The 13279-nt window shown below is 60.5% G+C and overlaps 3 protein-coding genes across 3 annotated transcripts; 2 read left to right on the forward strand and 1 right to left on the reverse strand.

Moving 5' to 3' along the window:
* Window positions 1-3512: 3512 nt before the first annotated feature.
* BXZ73DRAFT_100433 (lysophospholipase) lies at window positions 3513-4797 on the reverse strand (the record flags this gene model as incomplete). The annotated part of the gene is made up of 6 exons (XM_048014572.1): window positions 3513-3653; window positions 3722-3826; window positions 3885-3938; window positions 3992-4090; window positions 4152-4263; window positions 4493-4797. The coding sequence occupies 6 exons, from the start codon at window positions 4795-4797 to the stop codon at window positions 3513-3515; spliced, it is 816 nt and encodes a 271-aa protein (XP_047878969.1).
* An 892-nt stretch (window positions 4798-5689) lies between these two features.
* Window positions 5690-9731, forward strand: BXZ73DRAFT_100434 (uncharacterized protein; the record flags this gene model as incomplete). Its single annotated transcript, XM_048014573.1, has 19 exons — window positions 5690-5784; window positions 5841-5919; window positions 5978-5991; window positions 6046-6144; window positions 6209-6218; window positions 6286-6303; window positions 6360-6411; window positions 6459-6499; window positions 6551-6587; window positions 6638-6653; window positions 6718-6763; window positions 6826-6926; window positions 6979-7038; window positions 7124-7151; window positions 7309-7369; window positions 7423-7529; window positions 7599-7778; window positions 8678-9329; window positions 9367-9731. The coding sequence occupies 19 exons, from the start codon at window positions 5690-5692 to the stop codon at window positions 9729-9731; spliced, it is 2061 nt and encodes a 686-aa protein (XP_047878970.1).
* Window positions 9732-11123: 1392 nt separating this feature from the next.
* BXZ73DRAFT_45213 (aldo/keto reductase) lies at window positions 11124-12659 on the forward strand (the record flags this gene model as incomplete). Its single annotated transcript, XM_048019467.1, has 9 exons — window positions 11124-11186; window positions 11253-11272; window positions 11341-11444; window positions 11510-11651; window positions 11711-11918; window positions 11976-12088; window positions 12141-12196; window positions 12259-12433; window positions 12503-12659. 9 exons carry the CDS (start codon window positions 11124-11126, stop codon window positions 12657-12659), a joined length of 1038 nt encoding a protein of 345 aa, XP_047878971.1.
* Window positions 12660-13279: the final 620 nt, after the last annotated feature.

Raw genomic sequence — 13279 nt, forward strand, 5'->3', positions numbered from 1 at the left:
CGCGGTCGACCACCCAAACATACTGAACTGCAGGGAAGATCGAGTGAACGACGAGACTCTGGAGTTGAATGCTAGTCGGAAGTCCTGTCGGGGGAGAGACGTTCTTATGCTGCGGCACATCGTGATGAACGGATGATTATGACGCGCCCGCTGTCCCTCGGGAGCTTGACGATCTCACATCTCTGCCATGATTTGCCGGCTTAGGGAAGAACGTTCAGTCATCCGCCAACGAGCGGTCTATCTGCCAGATGGGTGGCATACATCAAGAATCGTCCCCTTATCCCAGAACCCCGCAAGTGTGTTTAGTGTGCGCCACGAGAGAGAAGGGCTGAGAACTGAGAACGTCTTTGTGCTGGACAAGGACAAGGGGAGGCTCATTATGGGCGCTCTTCCGACGTGGCTCGGGAAACTCCGAGTCTGGAGGACCTCTGACACCCGAGGCGCTCTTCGCGTCTTCTTTAAGTACTCCTTCTCCTTGATCACGACTCTTATCCTGCTTCCGTATCTCTTCCTAGCTTCCACAACAAAATGATGTGACTATACGGTGACATTGCGAAGAGGAGACTATGAACTAAGTTCCAGCTCGGCCTCCTCACGGCGAGTGGTTCACAATTGGGCTCAGTTGACCCAGCCGCCAACAGCCGCCGCCAGTCCAAGCGTTCGCGCCCAACGCTTCTCGGGGCGTCGCAGAAAATAAAGGTGTCACTATCTCTCAGCCTACTCTCGCAGGCTGTCTCTCGAAGAATACATCCCCATCCCTGGTACTTCGTGAGTCACCGACTTCGGACGCCGTGTCCGCGGCCTCAATAAGGACTTGAGTTTGCAGGGGAAAGAAGCGGCTGCTTGAGAATCTGGTCGCCATACTTAGCCGTCGAAATCGCGCCGCTACAACGCCGCGGTACCCATGAACTCTGGGATGTCCGCGACAGAACGGCACGTTGGAAGGATGTCAACGATTTGACCCCTCAGAACCAATGGCACAACAGTCAAGGCTCTTCAAACCCTGTATGTTGTAGATCTCCCCCACGTCCCTGCTTGGCATCTGAATGGCCATGGGCCGCTGTCCCTTGGCGAATGTCGTTTGCTAACCAGAGCCGCATTGGTAGATGCCTTCATCCAAACGCATTTGGAGTTACGAGAACGCGCAGTCGCCTTCGCGAATGCTTGCAAAGATGCGCCTCAACAACATATCTGTCATTGCCAACCAGCAGGTTGCGAACTTGCGGCAGCTGCTCACTGGAAAGGGCTTCCTCTCACCCTCATGCCGCGTCAGCACCCACGTCCGTCGGATTAAATGCGTCTCACAATGTGACAAAGTAGCCGTATGGGGGCACGGAGTCATCGGAGGGTGCGAAGGCGAGCATTGCTGGCCAGGTACTCACTCAGACTGGTAAGCGGTTGCCGCGAGCGAGGCGCCCACGGCGATAGCCCACGAGCGCCTGTGAGCTGGCATACTTGAGCGAAAACTTGAGGAGAGACCACTCCCTGGCTCATTACTCGCGGTTATTCTATTTTTAAAACTCTATTTAAAGTGCGTATCTTTCGTCGTATGCTGCTGAATGCGAGGTGCTCACTGATGAAATCGCTTGTGGCAGGCCGAAGCTAACGGACTCGCTTCCAAAGCCGTCGCTGCATGGATCTGCAGTCACGAGAAGCCTTAACCACTGCAGTGCGCTCTACTCGTAGACCCCAGACTCTAACCTCTCTGCAGCCAATCTTCTAGGCCGCTCGGGCGCGGCTTCCTCGCGGGTACCATCGAGAACCTCGATGACTCGCCCGGGCGTCTCTCGCCTCTCGCCGTGGGACCTCTTCAAGCACAGCTTCCTCGCGCTCGTCGGCGCAGCCGAGTTCATCGCCGAGCGCAAGAGTCTCATCTCGCGCTCGTATGGTTCGTCTCGTTGGGAGCCACATCGTTCCCGTCCCCAGACCCAGCTGAAGTATGTGCAGGTACAAGAAGGGCAAGCTCGAGAGCCTCGCCGCGGCGGACGTCGTGCCTACGCCGATATCGCGCAGGTCCCGGCGGCGAAGGGCGGCCGCCACAACGCTCACAGCGTCCGTCAGCGTCAGGTCAGAGGTAGTAAAATAAGTCCCCAACTCAGTGAGAACCGAATGTTCATGATGCCTTTCTACAGCTCTGGATCCCTTGATGCTTTTTCTGAGGATGAGTGGTTCTTGGAATCCCCGCGCGTTCTGCGACATCTGTCTGTACGCAGCAGTTGCGCAGCCGCCAAGGGTCTCCTCAGTTCCAATATATCACAGAACCGCCTCGAACCCAATCACTTACTGTTGTCGGTGTCTTCGTCCGACGAGAAAGCGTCACGCGCGTCCGACACCAGGAACGCCCGAACCATGTTCGCCGAACGGAGCATCTCCGGAATCACAGTCCGTGCTTCTCGGTCTCCCACTCCGGAGTGGCCCTCTCCGCGCAATGCAGCGCGGAAGGTGTGCGGCGCGGGAAGCACGGAAGTACCAACGCCTCGAACAGGGACAGCTCACGGGTGACCAGCCCAGCCGCCTCGGCGGTGGCGTCGACTGCTACCCTGAGCCTGCGCACAAGGACGGTGTGCCGGGTGCAGGGTACGGGGTCCCGGGTTCCGACGCGCCCCGCGGCATCCTTATTACGCCCGGGCCTCCCACGCCGGACCCCACGGGATTTCTCTGTCTTTGTCTTGTCGCGCGGACACCAGTTGGCAGTATGCATGAGGCCCAGCGAGGCCTGAGTGCTGCGATCCGCCCATTCATGACCAGCGGCGCAGCCGCTCCATCTGCTGTCCGCGCGACGCTATCCCGCGCCGTCGCGCAACTCGCCGTCGGCCTCCGAACCTCCTCAGTCCCTCGGGGGCCGGTCCTGAAGGCCTGACAGATAGAACCTGGAATCTCTGTCGGAGAACTCGATCGGACGAGGCGGGGGCCGGCCGGAAAGCCCCGGCCCGCCCCCTGGATTGGGTCCAATGACGGCGGCACTGCTTTTTTCGCCACGATCGAGCCCAGAAGGTGATCGAAGTACTCGGCAAGCGGGTCGAGGTGGTCTGGTCTCGGGGATGTCGAGGGCACGGGCACCACCTTTTGGTCGACCACGACTGCGTTCCGATGGAACTTCTGGTGGGAGGCACATGAAGCCTTTTCTGTTCTCGGCGCAGAACGAGCCCCAAGGTCGCACGGGTGAAACCAGGGATCGAGCCCCGTTTCGCCAGCGGCGCGAAGGCGGCCAGGGTTTGCTATCTGATGCTGGGTCCCATACGAAAATAGGATTCGTCGGGCTTGCTCATCCAGGTCCAATACCACCCGACGCATCTTCACGAATTTCGAAGGCGCCGCGCAGAGCATAGCATAACTGCATGCAGATCACACGGCATCACCAGCCTGGGGCCGAACGCGTTCTGCAAGTCAACGACAAGAAAAAATGCAGCAGTACAAACAATCCTGGTATACCATTGACAATACAGGCCACACGAACCTCCCGTCCAACAGGGTATCATAGAAACTAGACGAGCCGCTGCTGCAGCCCCAGCTCAGACGGCCGGCGCGGTTGAATCCGAGGCGGGTCCCGCGGGAGCTGCGGGAGGGGACAGGTGCTTCTGGACCCAGGAGAGGCAGTCCTGGAAGTACTTTTCCTTGATCTCGGGCTCTGTCATGAGGTCGTGCATCATGTTCTGCGACACGTACCACGTCGGATCAGCAAGAGTGGTCGCGGGCGCGCGGGGAGAGAAGCGACCCGTACCTCGTAAACGATGAACTCTTTGTTGGGCGCCTGGAGCATCTCGAAGAACTTCTTCGTCGGCGGGAACGCGTTCACTTGGTCGGCTGTACCGTGGAGGATGAGGACCTAAGCAAGGAAAGTGAGCTTCGGGTGTTTTGTATCTTGTAATGGGTGTATGGCTCACCGGTAAATCGTCTGAAGGCCACAACTTGTAACCCTCCCAGATGAGAACCTCGCCCTGCACAAGCGATGTCAATCAGGAAGACGCAATCAAGCGTCAGCACGACCCACCCGGTGAATCATGTCAATGAGGCCCTCAAGCCTGCCGTAACCTTTGATGTACGGGTCCTTCAAGCTATCGGGGCCGACATTCTCGTCATGCGAGAGGTCCTGCGGGGAGACGATTCCCGCTCAGTCCAGAGATGGCACAGGCAACGCGGACGCGACGCACCTTGTCCTGCACAGGCGTCTTGATGACCGCGTTCGGAGCGAGCTTCCCAAGGAGGACGGCGAGCTTGCGGACGATGTACGGCTGGTGGCGGCGGGCGACCCCCACGAGCGGGCTGGACGCGATCACGCCGCGAGGCCGGCAATCGTCTCCTTCTGCTCCGGGGGCGTGTCCGCGCCGCGCGTGACGAAGCTGAGCGCGAGCCCGCCGCCCTACGCGTGCGGTCAGCAACGCGTTCGCCGGCCCTTGCGCCGCGCGACGCGCACACAACGGGAGAAACGCACCATGGAGTGGCCCATGAGGAAGGCAGGGACGCCCGGGACCGCGGCGCGCGCGGCGCGCACCGCCCAGTCGACTCCATCGTGCGCTCGCGCACGCCGCCCGTCTTGCCGTACTGGCTGGCCGGGCTGCGGGCGTCGCCGAGCGCGGTGCGGCCGAAGCCACGCATGTCGTAGGCGAACACGGCGACGCCGGCGGCGGCCCACGCGGCGTGCGCGGCGGTGTAGCGGCCGACGTGCTCGATGTAGCCGTGGACGAAGGTGAGGACGGCGACGGGGGCGACGCCGGCGGGCGGGAGGTAGAGCCGGGTGTAGAATTTGGTGGCGAGCGGGCCGTCGCGCCAGGACTCGGTGTAGGGCTCGGAGGACATGGTCGGGGAGGGCAGGGGCTGGGGGAAGGCGGTGGGGAGAGACGGCTAAGTTTGAGGGGCGGAGGGGTGGGTTCGCGCGGGAGGAGAGGAGGGTTGGGGAGCATGCCGTGGTGAGCGTGGAGGGCGGGGAAGCGGTGGGCGCTTGGAGGGCTTCGGTGATTGCAAAAGATGATGCGAGCGATCTTGCCACCCTCAAAGGCGCGTCCCGCCGGCGGAGAGATTGGAAAGAGGACCAAGTCGGGGGTCCGCACGCCGAAGCAGGCAGCGACGGGGCGCGGAAAGCTCAGCGTGGGCCATGGGCGGCGAAAAGGTCATCGTGCCTGAAGGTGGACATGGAACATGTTTGAAAGAAGCTTACATGGGACATTCGTGTGACTGAGGACGGAGGTATATATGAGACCAAAGTTCCGCGGGGATGGCAGCGTGGCGAGGATCAATGTCCGACGAGGAAGATCTCGCGAAGACCCGGCCAGGACGAGCTCGAGAACAAGGAACGGGCGCCGCAAGAGGCAGCGGTCGTCCAGTGCGGGGCGGATCAGCGCCCGCCGCTTGCACAACACTCTGATGAGCGATATCGAGGCCGAGCGAGGTATCACTACCGGCGACGTTCCCGACTGATATTCTGTCCGTCTAGCCCATCTTGGCAACCACCAGCTGGCAGGTGTCCGGCCTCGACTCCGCCATCCGTCCGGGGCGCCGAGAAAGAGCGGCCACCACGCGCTCCTGGTCGTAATAAGTTTAACGGCAATCGCGATGCGCCAATCCCTGAGACGCCTCCCAGCTATAAGTAATACTCAAAGCCCGCGTCATCCGCCGGCCTTCCCCCGTCCCCCTTGCTAAGCCCGCTAGTCTCCTCCCCCGCGACCCTGACCTCGTCAACCACGCCTCCATCATGGATGCCTTCCCGATCTTGCCACCCGGCACTCCCCTCGTCGACATCCACAACACGTTTGGTGCCGCGTACATCGGCAGCTTGGCATCCATGGGGTTAGTCCCCGCCCTCTTCCATCCGCTTACTGTCTCACCTTTACGTCTTCTTTCAGCCTCCTCGGCGCTACCGTCCTTCAGGCATGGTTCTACTACAACAGCTTCCCGGAGGATCCCAAATGGATCAAGCTCATGGTCTGTTCCTCTCAGCCCCCATTGCTACCTCTCCCCTCACCATCCGTTCATTTTTCAGGTCTTCTGTGTTGTGTACGTGATATCTATCCGTGCCTCCTTGTGCCGTCCGCTCATCGCGTCCTGCAGAGCTATCGAGTTTATTCGGTCGACATTTACCGCCCACGCCGTCTATTACTACCTCGTCCTGAACTGGGGCAACGTCCTTGGCCTGCAAGGAATCGTATGGTGCGCCTCTTCTGTCAAATTCCACCCTTCCATTTATCGATAAAACTCTTCTTCACTTGTGTAGGAGTTTGAGTGTCAGTCAGCCCATCCTCCGCTCCATCTTCGCTGGGGTACTAATATTTATTCCCACAATCACATCAGTCAATTGTCATCACCACCGTAAGTGGTTTCAAACCCAGTGCCCTCTCCACATCCTGAACGCACGTTACGCATAGAACATTGGCGAGCTATTTGGCCATCTCTACTTCGCGTGGCGTATCTATATGTGTATGCATCCAGTCCTAGACCTGCCGAACGATCTGACCGTGTCTTAGTCAGTGTGGGATGGATGCGCCCAGTCCTAACCGGCCTTGTGGTAAGTACTCTGACTTGCTCCCATCACCATTGGCTCCATTCATCGCCACAGGTCGTCCTCACCTTCTGGAACTTCGGCATGGGTACCGGTACGCCCTATGACTCCTCTACATCTTTCCAGTATTAAACGCGCCCGCAGCGACCTTCGTCAATCTGTCAGTACCTTTCATACACGGCGTCCAGGCCATGCCTAGAACAGCACTCACACCGCATTTGTAGTGCTCAGGCGACGAACATCAATGACTACACCGGTGGGGCTCAGACTGTGGGTCTACAACTTCGCCGTTCTTGCCCACTCACCCATCTGTGTGGTCTCCCTGTTAACAGGTCCTCGCTCCGTTCGCGCTCGCCACCGCGATTGCAACCGACGTCGCAATTGCCGCATGCCTCGTCTTCCTCCTCAGCCGGACCCGCACCGGGTTCTCGCGGTGAGCCCTCAGTTCAGCGTGCACCCTCGACCCCCGCTCACGTGCCGGCCAGAACAAACCGGATAATCAACCTGCTCATGTTCTACGCCATTCAAGTGGGGGCGATCACTGTGTGAGTGCTGAGCACGCCATCACGCTTCGCGACGTTACTTGCTTTGTGTGGGGCCCGTCCGCTGATGCCCGTGCGCTGATGGCAGCCTGGCTGATGTCGCGGTGATCATCTTGGTGCGTTGATTCACTGCCCACTTCCCGCTTCCTTCCTTCTTCCGCGGACCGCCCCCCGGTTCCCTGCCTTCGCGCGCGGATTTGCGTCTGGGGGCTGTGCTGTGATGGGGCGGTGCGGTGCGGGATGTCGCGAGCGAAGCTGACCCCCTGCCTGCAGAACCACTACATCGACCGGGTCGGGTTCGCGTACATCGGCGTGTACGCCGTCATCGGAAACCGTGCGTGCGCCCGACCGTGCGCCCCGCGTCCACGCTGACGCCCGCCCGCGCAGTCTACGCGAACTCGCTCCTCGCGAGCCTCAACGCGCGCACGGCGCTTAAGAGCAACCTGTCCACCGTGCTCTCCTCCATGCAGGCCGCGACGGGCCGCTCCCACTCCGTGCGTCCTCCCCTACCCCACCCGCTCCCTGCCCACGGCCCCTCACCTCCTCTTGCGCCCCTCGCACAGACCGGCCAGTCGAGCACGATCCGCTCCGCGGGCAGCCCCAAGATCACCCCGAACGACCGCGCGATCCACCTGCAGACATTCGAGTCCGCCACCGGCGCCGCCGAAGCGTACGCCTACCGCCCCTCGGAGGAGGTCAAGGGCGCGCCGCCGTACGGGCCCGACAGCCGGCGCGGCTCAGAGGTGTAGGCCGCCCGTCCGCCGAGCGCGGGCCTCGGGGTCCCGTGCCCCACCCTCCGTTTCCAGCCGCGTTCATCCCTCACGCCGCACGGTGCCGATCTAGCTAGCCTCGGGGCTATGCGCCCTCCGCCCAGCCTCCGGGCCCCTCGGAGTGTCAGAGCCCCGGGCGCAGGGCGCAGGGCGGTGGAGGGAATGCGGAGATTGGGGATCCGCATGCTCCCTCATTCAGTGTACCTGGAGCCCGCGCCGCACAGGTGGCCGGTGTGTACGATGCGCGTCCAGGGCCGTATTTATGGACATTGGAGGCACCTGATCATGATACCCGGGGTCGCTGCACGTGTAGGCTATACCCTGGACAGTCCGCTCGACGAGATGTATCCCCACCAGCTAGCATGCACACTGACAAGCTTTATCGATTCGTCCATGACCTTTCTGAGCCAGCCTCCCTAAAGTCGTCAGTGTTTCGCCGCGCGGACGGTACTCTGAGCGCTAGGCGCTTCGCCCATGTCCGCGATCCATCTTTTTTTGGTTGTTGTTGTCTCTTCTGGAGAGCAGAGAAGGACGTGCAATAGAACGCGGTGTATACAGGGGGGTCGTGGCGTAGGAGGGGGGGGGTTAACACGGGCATCGTAGGAAAGTAAGTACTAGGGCGGCGGAGGAGCATCACATGCCACGGGCTTGGCCCGCCCCACCGTCTTTGCTTGCTTGCTCGAGGATTATGCTCGGCAGGGGACGCCTGACCTTATGGTCATACACAAACACACCCTCAGGTGACCAAGTCAGCTCGACTCGCTCCCCCGTTCCCCGAGTTTCGCAATGTTGTAGGACGGGGGGGATCCATTCGAGGTGAGTGTTCCAGAGTCGCTGGGTCGATACAAAGCCGAAGTTGACGATGACTCGAGAACCCTGTGTCGAAGTCTGAAGATATAAACCCGGCGCCTCAATTTCCTGGCTTTGAGTCTTGCAGGTTTTACGCGCAAGGTCGATGCAACAAAGGGGAAACACGTCCCTTCTGGCACCCTTCATCTCTACGCCCAACAATCGAGAGCATCGTAACCAGCTTTGAGTCTTGTGTCGTTCTCGTCCACAACCTACCCGCTTCCACTTCACACTCCCGGCTCATCGCCCTGGTGGAACGCTGCGGTGACCTCAAGACCTGCATCCTCACTCCCGCGCGTGACACCCACTCTCGAGGGTCGGCCCGCATCGAGTACCTCAACGCCTTCGATGCCTCGCGCGCCGCCGCCGAGATCGTCGACATCGCTGAGCCTTGCCACCCCACCGCACGGCTCGACCTGCGCGCGCGGGAGAGCGGAAAGGCAGTCCTGCAGAGCACCAAGGTCAAGCTCAGCCGGTACGCGCCCACGCGCATCGCCTGGACGCACTACTCCTCGATCGCACGGGCCAAGACGGAGGCCGCGCGCATCAACGGGGAGCCGTTCGACGGGCACCCCGTTCGCGCCTCATTCCAAACCCCGACACGGAACCAGACGAGGAACTTCCCCGTGGAGATCAACCTCGACGCCGACGCACCTCACATCCAGCGGTTCAGCCGTGCCCTGCAACCCCAGATTCGAGCGCGCGGGCGCAGAGCGGCGGCTCCACGACCTCCTCGCCCGCGCGGGGCCCCTCGAGTCCTTCGAGCCCATCGAGCCCTCCCCGCAGGCGCACAAGAAGCCGTCGGCGAAGCTCGTCGCCTTCGCGCAGTTCGCGGACCCCGCCGCGGCTGCGCGCGCCGTCGCAAACCTCCACGGCACGCAGCAGCCCTTCCTCCGCAACAGCCAGGTCTTCCTTGAGCCCGTGCACGCGGTCAAGTACGCGCTGCCGCCCGCGCAATACGTCGCGCTCCGCGCCGAGCTCGACGCGCCGGGCGCGCAGCACGCGACGCACAGGGCGCGCCGGTCCCGCGCGTGTCCGTGCGCGCGTACGGTCCCGACGCGCGTGCGCTGCCAATAGTGCGCCGCACGCGTCTGCGCGGCGCGCCACGTCGAGCATCACACAGGCTTGTCGTGCGCGGAGCACCGGGACGACGCCTCTGGGAGCCACGCAGCGTTCCGCGAGTGAAGGGAGCAGAACGGGATCAAGGCGTGCCCCGGGTGCGGGGCGGACCTGGGGGTACAACCACATGACGTACGCGAGGGACATGTGCTGGGTCTGCATGAAGACGTCCGGGGACGTCGACAGCGGTGGGGGCGTGGGGGCGTGTACGCTCACATGCGCAGAGAACACGGCGGCATCGGAATCTAGGTGGACCGGTACTAGAAGCAACGCACTACACTGCCACGATGTAGTTGACTTATGTTTACTAGTACTCACGCCCTAAGCACTGAATTGATCGCTACGCTCGCAACAAACTCAAACCATTAGCAATCTCCAGAGTCAAGATTAAATTATATCGAGTTGCTTGATCATAGTTTTGTTACAGGTCGGGTCTCGACGTTCGGCTTCGACTTGATGGTCTCGTTCCCAGGGACGAGACCTTCGACGTTCAGCGCTTCAGCCACGGTGTCGTTGTTTATACGTAATCACTTTCAGGCGCCCGCTGGTCTGGCAACTTCACGGTGACAAGTTCAAGTTAAACCCAGTGTGCCGCTGTACTTCGCCCTCGTCGGATCATTTACGTGCATATAAAATTGAAGTCATGCGGACGATCCAACCAATGCACGACAGGACCAATGTAGGTGCGTCGTAAGGGCATACATACACTACTCGTGCACAGGGGTCCAGCTTTCACCACGAGTCCGGCATCCCCGCAGCTGAACAGAATTTCCCATACTGCAATGCCTTCCGGTGCCGTCAAAGTCGGATGTGGCGATCCCGCCCTCACTACATGCAAGATTGGTGTATGTCGCTATCATTTTCTGCACTACAAACAACTCGACTGAAGCTCCGGTCCACTTCCAGCATAGGCTTGGTTACGGCGAGTGACCCACTTCTCCTCCGAGCTACGTACACGGTACGACTCCTCCTGCAGAAGACAGTGCCGGTTGAAGGAGGTGTACACGTTTCCCCGGCTGTCGATTTGATGGTATCGATGGTGCCACGCATGCTGAAGTATGCCGATCGGGATTCGGGATTCAACCGTTTCAAGTCTTGGGGTTTTGGCTGGCCTACCCACAATTCTATCTGAGCGTGCGCTGGGTAGCTTCGTTCATCACGCTTCGGCAGGACGTCCCGGCTGTCAGCGCAAGGCACGCACATGCGCACATGCTGAGTCGTATCTCCCGACCGGGATGTATCGACGGTAAGTGGTACATAAGAGCTCGAGCTCGCCCAACGTCCACCAGAACCCTCGACTCCAACCCTCCTCTCCACAGAAACACTTCCGGCATTTTACAACACGCTACCATGTCTCCCAAGACAGCTACTATTGGCTCTGGCGCCTCGGCCACTACCATCGGCAAGATCGGGGTAAGTGCTCAACTTTTCACGGAGTGTTATGTCCATCGACGCTGACAACCATTCCTCGTCGTTCAGCACGGTCTCATGATGATGACGTGAGCCTCCAATGTTCTCATCCACTCGTAATACGTCCACGACTGACAGTGTGCCGTTTCGTACTCAGGTGGCGCGCCGAAGACCGCCCACTCGCTGACGAAGACGCGTTCGAGGCGATCAAGGCCGGCGTCGACGCCATGCCCGCCGGCGTGAAGATGCTCCTCAACAGCGGTCAGTTTCGTCTCTGTCCCTTCCTGCGACTCTCGTGTGCTCACCTAGCCACTGCGTCCGCGCAGGGCACTTCTATGGCCCGAACCTGGGCCCTGCGAACCTGCAACTCCTCGCGCGTTTCTACGCCAAGTACCCCGAGTACGCGGACAGGACCTTCATTTCCGTCAAGGGCGGCCTGAAACCCGGGCACATGGTGCCCGACTCCTCGTGCGCCTCTCTTCCACCATCCTTCGTCTATCTTAGTCTAAAATGGACGTGCTCTGTAGCGCTGAGAACCTCCGGGCTGGGGTGCTGGATATCAACGTGCAGCTCGGCGGGACGAAGAAGATGGACCTGTTCGAGTGTGCGCGGGTTCCCCCCGACGTCCCGCTCGAGGACGCGCTTGCCACCCTCATCGCGTTGAAGAACGAGGGTCACTTCCAGCACATTGGCATGTCTGAGTGCAGTGCTGCGACTCTGCGCAAGGCGCATGCGGTGAGCATATTTGATTGATGCTCCGGAGACGGCCGAAAGCTGACTGCGCCTTTTCAGATCACGCCGATCAGCATTGTGGAGATCGAGGTCAGCTTGTGGTCTTACGAGGAAGAGACTAAGAAGGTTATCGCCACGGCCAAGGAGCTCGGGATCGTCGTCGCCGCGTACTCGTATGTATCCACTGACATCCATTCTCTATGTCGCCGCTCACCCAACCATCAGTCCCCTCGGGCGTGGCTTCCTCACCGGGACCATCACGAGCCCAGCCGACCTGTCCGGTATGTCGCAACATGCCGTCTGCACCGCCGTCCGTGCGCTGATGCTCCGAAATGCTGCACAGAGAAAGACATGCGCCGCATGTTGACCCGCTTCCAGGAGGCCGAGCTCGCGCACAACACCGCGCTCGTTGACGCCGCCAAGGCGCTCGCAGCGCGCAAGGGTGTCACCCCTGCGCAGCTCGCGCTCGCCTGGGTCTCGTCCCTCGGCGACCACGTCGTCCCCATCCCCGGCTCGTCGTAAGTACCTTCCCGCTCTTCCTCCTGCGACGTAGCATCGCGACTGATGGTGTGCTCCTCGCCCCGCAGGGTCAAGACGCGCAACCTCGAGAACCTGGCCGCGGCGGATATCACGCTGACCGCCGCCGAGCTCACGGAGATTGGCCAGATCCTGGCGAGCACGCCCGTTCAGGGCGGGCGTTACGTGGATCATTTGCCCGCGCAGGTCTTGAACCTCTGGGGATGAGTTCTGTGTTTTAGATAAATATAAGCTCCGATGTACATGTATCCCGATGTATCATATAACAGCTGAGTATGAGTCGCATATCTGCTTGCATTCAGTCAGTGTTCGAACAGGGTTGGACTGGCACAATGTACTGGCATTTACTACTCAACTCGGCTTGATTTGGTCGACGTGCTCTATGCTTGGCGGGTTCCGTTTGACTGCTCGTCTCTTCCTCTCATGCACTATGATTGAAATGAAGGTGCGAGTGAGTGCGGGCCTCTGAGTCGGCTTGGACGACAGTACTTGCTGCTCCATCTGAGCGTCGAGGTCTGAGTGTATCGTGCGACCCACGCATCATAGGTGGAAGAATTTGAAGGTGCAGTTGTAGACGAGAACCACGACGCCTGAAACCAACAAGCGAGCACCTCTGTCAGGAGCCTCATAGGTGACTGAATGAAGTGTCACACCCGAGCCCGAAGACTAGAAGCAGCTTGGCGAGGAGCTGACTCGGAGACTGCATTTGTGGTGCGCGACGGTGGTACAGGAGGGGTGGAACCCGGCGTGGGCCGGGAGATTTGCCTGGGTGTTCTCAGGCTCCTACCCATCCTCGTTTATCGTGTTCTCGCTCCAATCCGAGAGCA

Source organism: Epithele typhae (genome assembly GCF_022376455.1).
Source record: "Epithele typhae strain CBS 203.58 chromosome Unknown BXZ73scaffold_17, whole genome shotgun sequence".
NCBI classification, from domain to species: Eukaryota; Fungi; Basidiomycota; class Agaricomycetes; order Polyporales; family Epitheliaceae; genus Epithele; species Epithele typhae.